The sequence below is a fragment of the Penaeus monodon genome, chromosome 39 (assembly GCF_015228065.2).
Source record: "Penaeus monodon isolate SGIC_2016 chromosome 39, NSTDA_Pmon_1, whole genome shotgun sequence".
Lineage (NCBI taxonomy): Eukaryota > Metazoa > Arthropoda > Malacostraca > Decapoda > Penaeidae > Penaeus > Penaeus monodon.
Window position 1 is genome coordinate 4,830,024 of NC_051424.1, and position 7,500 is coordinate 4,837,523.

At 42.5% G+C, this 7,500-nt stretch overlaps 1 protein-coding gene across 1 annotated transcript in view; it reads left to right on the forward strand.

Annotated features, from left to right (window-relative positions):
- LOC119597444 (putative polypeptide N-acetylgalactosaminyltransferase 9) overlaps positions 1–7,500 on the forward strand; it is a 76,621-nt gene that overhangs the window by 36,617 nt on the left and 32,504 nt on the right. The window contains 1 exon segment of the mRNA XM_037947016.1: positions 2,721–2,885. Within this exon segment, the coding sequence (XP_037802944.1) occupies positions 2,721–2,885 (165 nt within the window).

The window sequence follows — 7,500 nt, forward strand, 5'->3', positions numbered from 1 at the left end:
GAAGAAGAGAGGGGGGAGGGAAGAGTGGGAAAGGGGTTTGAGAGAAAGGACTTGAGGAAAAGGACTTACGGATAAAGCATATGCGGGCAAGAGAGAAGAAGCAAAGGAATGAGGATTGAGGAAGGAAGCGACAAGCGAACAGAACAGAAGAGAACTTTCAGAAATGATAGCGAAACGAGCCCACACGAGGTGACAACCGGGAAGCAATGGAGTCGAAAGAAGTAAAATGTTTTCCCTTTTCCCCTCACAAGCATCCCTTGTTATTTATATGTATTTTTTTCCTTTTTCTTTTTTTTTTATCGCAAAACCCGGTAGCGAGCGAACAGAATCCGATGCTGAGTACTGTTCCCCCGAGGCTCCGAACAGGCCATACCCGTCCGCTTTCAATATCGAGGTCGCTTGTCAACGCCAGACAAACAGCCCCCGGAGGTCGCCCCGGAGAACGCGGTCTTTCCTCTCTCGAGGGTGAGGTTTCCGAGGGGAAGGTGTTCGAGGACGGAGTTTTTTTTAGAGGGGTTAAGGTGCCTGGGGTCGAGGTTTTCAGTGATAGGTTCCAGCGGGGGAGGTGCTGCAGAGCGGTGCCTTCGAGGCTCAGGGTCTCGAGGATGATGTTCGCCAGGGGAAGGTTCCCGAGGGTGAGCTTTTCGATACAGCTTCTCGAGGATGAGGTACGAGGAGCGTCGTCTCGAAAGAAAAGGTCCGTGGAAAGTTTGAGAAGCGCGGCGGGCCCTTCGAAGTATAAAAGAGTAATCAGGAGCCGGCGAGGGCGACCTAATGACCTCCGCCGCTGGAGTCCCCATGAAAAAGACTTTCCCTGAAGTTTGGCTCGACTCTCGGGCGGCGCCGCGTGCCTCTCGGGCTCGGCTTTTTACGTTTTCGCTCGAGATTTGAAGCTCTGATATGACCAGTGTATGGAAGTTTAATTTTATAAGCGTCTGGAGATAAGAGGAATAGATAGATAAGAGAAATAGGCTCTTGAATGTTCGCGCTTCAGGATTATTTATCTGTCCAGCTTTTCTTTATATATAAAAAAAAGATTTAAAAAAAATAGTTAGGCTGTTCCACTGCGAAGCGCCCCCCTCCCCCCCCCCCACCGTCTGGTTTCCCCTGCGACATGTGTCCGCAGTGGCGTCCAGGGCTGGTCCTCCCGGCCGATGCGCGCCATCCATCATCGCGGTTCCCCCGCCGATCTTCCGGGCAAGGGGGCCAGGGCGCCCGGCGGGGGGGGGGAGTGAAAGGAAGGGGGATGGGGATGGGGAGGAGGAGGGGGATGGGGATGGGGAGGGGGAGGGGGAGGGAAAGGGCGGTGGACATGGAAAGGGGAGGAGGAAGGGAAGAAGGAGGGGGAAAAGGAAAGGGAGGGGGAGAGGGAGGGGGAGGGGGAGAGGGAGGGGGAGGGGAGACCGGCGAAAGCCGCCCGTGCTCATTTCTCGTAAAATATGTGTGTCGACAATTTCCAAAAAGTCCTGACCTCGACATTTCAGGCGCTGAGTTAACTGCGCGCTGACTGGCTGCCGTCGGGGTCGATTTTTTTTCTGCGTGTGAATTGACGGGATTGAGATGCAAGGGAACCGTGTGTGTGTGTGTGTGCGTGTGTGTGTGTGTGTGCATGTGCGTGTGCATGTGCGTGTGCGTATGTGTGTGCGTGTGCGTGTGCGTGTGCGTGTGCGTGTGCGTGTGCGTGTGTGTGTGTGCGTGTGTGTGTGTGTGTGTGTGTATGTGTGTTATGTGTGTATAAATAATAATAAAGTTAATTGATTGATTTATTTGTTTTGTTTATCTGTTTGTCTGTTTACTTATTTATCTATTTATTCATTTACTTATTTTTTCATTTATATAATGTATAGTGTATGTTACTTATTATTTTTTATGTAAGATATTTTATGTTACACCTTACATGTTATGAAGTGTATATATTATGTATTATATCTGGTATCTCGTATATTATACAATGTGTATCTTGTATTTATGTTTCTTATATATCTTGTATGTTATGTATATATATATCTTGCATATTATGTGTGTGTGTATTTGCACACACACACACACACACACACACACACACACACACACACACACACACACACACACACACACACACACACACACACACACACACACACATATATATATATATATAATATATGTATATAGATACATATATGTATATATACATATATATATATATATATATATATATATATGTATATATATACATGTACATATATATATACATATATGTATATATATACATATATGTATATATATACATATATGTATATATATTTATTTTTTTAATATGTATATATATATATATATATATATATATATATATATTATAATATACATATATATGTTGTTATGTCTGTATCAATGAACTGGCTGGGTATATACTCATTTTGTAATCGTTTCAGTAGTTCATATTAAAGACGCATTCCTTCAGCAGAAAAGCGACAGCCATTCCCTTGTCCAGCATTTCTGCTCACAAGTCTTTCTCCCTCACATCTCTCCTCCGCTAATGGCCTGAAGATGTCGACACGGCAGAAAATTTTAAATAATCAATCAATCATTTCCTCACAGCCCCCTCACTGACCCCTCGTCTCTCTCCCTCACAGCCCCCTCACTGACCCCTCGTCTCTCTCCCTCACAGCCCCCTCACTGACCCCTCGTGTCTCTCCCTCACAGCCCCCTCACTGACCCCTCGTGTCTCTCCCTCACAGCCCACCTCATGAAGCAGCTGGAGGACTACATGGCGCAGTACCCGAAGGTGCGCATCATCCGGGCCCCGAAGCGCGAGGGCCTCATCCGGGCGAGGCTGATGGGGGCCGCCCACGCCACGGCGCCCGTCCTCACCTTCCTCGACTCCCACTGCGAGTGCACCACAGGTCAGGCCGCTCGCTCCTTCTGTGGGAGAGGGGGGGGGGAGATGGGGAGGGAGGGAGGGAGGGAGAGTGGTAATTAACTGGGAGAGAGAGAGGGAAAAAATGTGTTTTTCCCCCCTCTTTCTCTTTTTATTTGAAGAGAGATTTGCCGAATTTGGTGCGGGGATCTGGGGTTACTCTTTTATTAAATTTTTATTTTCCCTTGGGTCAACATGATCTAAGATGAAATGGTCTGCTCTTCGGCTAACCCGTTTTCTTCCAGCTCGTGTCTTGAGAAAAGGAGCGGAGCGTTTTTCCGCACGCACTCGCACGCACTCGTGGGCATGCGCGCGCGATGACGGACGGCGCTTATAAACCGCGCGGTGTTTTCTTATCAGGGAAGGAAAAGGCCAATAAAGCTAAGTTATGGCGGGCTCATGGGAGTCCGCTGGCGGGGAGGCTGAGTCCCCTGCGGCCGCTCCCGCTGCCCACTTCCCTCGAGAGTCCCGCAGAGCCCTCGTGAGGGTTTCGTGCATCTTTGTGTCTTCGTTGTCGCCGCGGCCGCCTTCTGCCCCGGGCCTGAAGGAGCGGCTGGGCGGGGTTTCTGCCTCCCGTGAGTCACTGGGAGGACGCGCTTCGGCCGTTGGGGTCGCGAACACATCTCTTACCGAGTTCCTTTTTTCCTTTTTTTTGTGATGGACAGAGAGAGAAAGAGTCTTCTGTAAATCCACGTCTGCTCGCGAATTTTGATGCTCCGTTATCGTTTCATGGCCAAGTCTGTTAAGAATCCCAGTCATTCCAGTAAGCTTTCATCAAGATGCCCAACCGACTGAAAAAAAAGGAAAAGAAAACCATCCGTCACAACGTATTTCCTAAGAGCGAGGCGTCAGCGCACTCTCCACCCAACGCAACACATCCACATGCCTCTTTAAATCAATTCGTAAAAGAAAAAAAGAAAAAACTAAAATGTTGAAGCATAATGTTGAAACACCGGCGTCGTCATCTCCGAGAGCCCCGCAAGATGGCAGCATCACGTGGGCGCCAAAATCAATTTCTCTCAAAGAGGGAGCTGCGACGGCGACATCTTAGCGAAATGAGCGTATGTCGGCGCGGTCTTTCAAGGAATAGGAAGAGGGGGCGCGAGTGTGGCCGCCGGTGCCGATCTTTCTCTCTTTCTCTTTCTCTCTCTCTCTCTCTCTCTTTCTCATTCTCCTCTTTCTCATTCTCCTCTTTCTCCTCTTTCTCTTTTTTTTCCTTCTCATTCTCTCTCTCTCTCTCTCTCTCTCTCTCTCTCTCTCTCTCTCTCTCTCTCTCTCATCCTCCGTAACTTTTTCTCCTTCATTTCTTTGTACATAGAAATGTTCATTGATGCGATTTTACAACAAAAAGGTAGAGAGAAAGTACCAATTACTTTTCCGAATAAATCAAACAGGAAAGAAAAGTTATATAAAAATAAAAAGTTGTTTAAAAAAGTATCCGTGAGAGATTGGAAGAAGATGAGGAGGAGCAGGAATCATCAATAAACGGGATGATAGGAGACGAATGATAAATTATACGAGCCATATCAGAGGAGAAGGAATAAGTCGAAAACAAGATCAAGGCAGATAAATAGGCAGAGAAATAAATGAATAACGCACAAGGAAAGGCGTCATTAGTGAGTGCAGATAAGAAGAACAGGAAGAACAAAGTATTGCGCGCGCGTGAACAGGAGCGAGAACAAAGCATCTGTAGCGGAGAATTCCTTTTTTTTTTTTCCAAAATCATCAACTTCATCGGTATCATTGCTTTTATGATTTCTTATTATCCTCCTCCTCCTTCTCCTAATCATCATCATCATCACCATCATCATTACCATCCTCCTCCTCCTTCTCCTAATCATCATCATCATCACCATCATCATTACCATCCTCCTCCTCCTCCTCCTCCTCCTCCTCCTCCTCCTCCTCCTCCTCCTCCTTCCCTCCCTTCCTCCTCCCTCCCTCCCTCCCTCCCTCCCTTCCTTCCTCCCTTCTTCCTCCCTTCCTCCCTGCCTCCTTCTTGCCGCCTCCTCCTCCTTTTTCCTCCTTCTTTTCCTTCGTTCCGCAATTCCTCTAGAATTTACGTTGATTAATATGCTCGTCTTTCCCACGCGATTCTTCACAGCAGAATGTATTATATAAATATTATGGATTGATTATTCATGTCCTTTTTTGCATTTGCACAACATTCCATGTCATTCCATGTTACTTCGTTGCAGAGAAACTGAGCGAATGAATCTTCTCTTTAGTAGATATAGGTATAAATATATTTTTTAAATATCTTAAATATTTTTAGATATTTTTTAAATATAAATATATTAGCGTCAGCTTCTTCACACATTTATTTGGCTCGAAGATGCAGTAAAATTTTATTTTTCGGGGTATTTACAGTTTGAATTAAATTAGATGAAATATATAAAAAATACACAGGTCCCGGGCAGAGTAATGAATATATATATATATATATATATATATATATATATATATAATATATATACATACATATATATATATATATATATATATATATATATATATATATATATATATATATATATATATATATATATAAACATACATACCGACATCATATAATACCTATAATACCGTTATATCTTTTTCGTTTTCTTCGGAATTGAAAAGAAAAGAAAACGTAGCTAACAAATATACACACGCATTTATATGTACAGTATGTGTGTGTGTGTATGTATACAATTTTCTGTTATGCTTCTCTCTTCATTCCCTCTCACTCTTCCTCTATTCCTCTCTCTAATTCGTGTTCAGTCTTCTCGACCAGAAGACTCTGCGCCATATTCACACGGCTGTAAATCTCAGCGGTGTGGGATTTGATGCCGTTTTTGTAGCAGCGCAAACTTTTTTCGTGTAGTTTGATGTCGATTTTCCGATGCGATGACCGCGTATCATTATTATTATTTTTTTATTCTTTCTTTCTTTCTCGCTAGTTTCACTTTTCTCTCTCGTTTCTTCTCTCCATAGGGGGGTGGGGGGGGTGTGCTGGGGAGTCCGTATCTCTCCTTTCTTGCGTAATTCAGATTGGATATATAGCTCCCAATTAAAAGTTGGTCTCAAGTTATTTGAGAAGCTAGACAAGGGCGAAAGAAAAAAAATAAGTTCAGGTTGAAAGTTCGTTGCAAATCACGAGAGAGGAAAAGGAGATACAATTCTTTTCATCTTTTAATATAATTCATTTATTGTTATTATTGTCTTTATTTTCGTTATGTGATGTTATCGTTATTAGTAGCTGCGCAAACAGTATTTTCTAGGCGGTGTTTGCAGCAGAAATGCAGTCTTTCATAAGTCATATTTTGTGAATATCATATCGTGTGAATATTACTTGACATTTTAAGTCGTACTTCATGAACGTTTCATAAGAGAGAGAAAAAGATATATTGTGTTTTTAAAGGATTAAAGTAATTCTCTCGGATTTCTTCTTTTCTAAAATGTAAGACGTGAAAAAAAGTTTTCTCTCCCACTCAAAGGCTTAAAACATCGGTGACTGTGCCGACTTCTTCACTGAAACTGGGGTAAAATCGCTGAAGAAATGATTACGATTTTGCAGTCTTTTGCAACATTTGCTCAGTAGGGAAAGATTGGCAGATAGATATATGGGTAAATTGATAAGGAAAGATTGGCAGATAGATATATGGGTAAATTGATAAGGAAAGATTGGCAGATAGATATATGGGTAAATTGATAGGAAAGATTGGCAGTAGATATATGGGTAAATTGATATGAAAAGATTAGCAGATAGATACAAGGAAAATTAATAAATTTGATAGATAGCTGAATGTGGAGAAATACGGGTCGGGATATGTGAATAGCAAGAAGAGAATAGATACTTTTATAAGTAATTAGGTTTTGGATAAATAGAAACAAGGTAATTGATGAATTTCAATGAATTAGTATATATTAGGTCAAATTAATAATTGGCTAGATAGATAAAAGGAATTATATGAACCGAGAAATAGATAAATAGATAGAAGGAAATAAAACAAATTAATGAAAATAAAAACATAAATGGAAAAGTAAATACGAATGCAAAGATGAACAGTCTGCAATAAATCATTGCATATATAAATCGTGTTGATTTAACAGACAGTTAAGTATGAATAAAAGCATTTTCTAAAGACACGTCGGCGCTCAGTGTCCAGAGCAGACGGCAGTGCATTAGAGAAACGTTAATCCCGTTATGGCAAGTGCGCAACGTTTTCAGTTTCACTTAAATCCCGAGAAAAAAAATCAAACGTTTGACCAAAAGTATAAAATGTACTTTAAACGGCTAAACTTTGGAGATTTAATAAGATTGATTTGCAACGGTAGTTTGGAAGCTTCTTAAATCTTCCGTTTTAAAGAAGTTTCTCTTCCTCCTTTTCTTTCTTTCTCTTTCTCTTTCTCTCTTTCTCTTTCTCTTTCTCTTTCTTTTTCTTTTCTCTTCTCTTTCTCTTTCTCTCTCTCTCTCTCTCTCTCTCTCTCTCTCTCTCTCTCTCTCTCTCTCTCTCTCTCTCTCTTTCTCTCTCTCTCTTTCTCACTCACTCACTCACTCACTCACTCACTCACTCACTCACTCACTCGTTCTCTCTCTTTTTTCTCCTCCTTCTTCT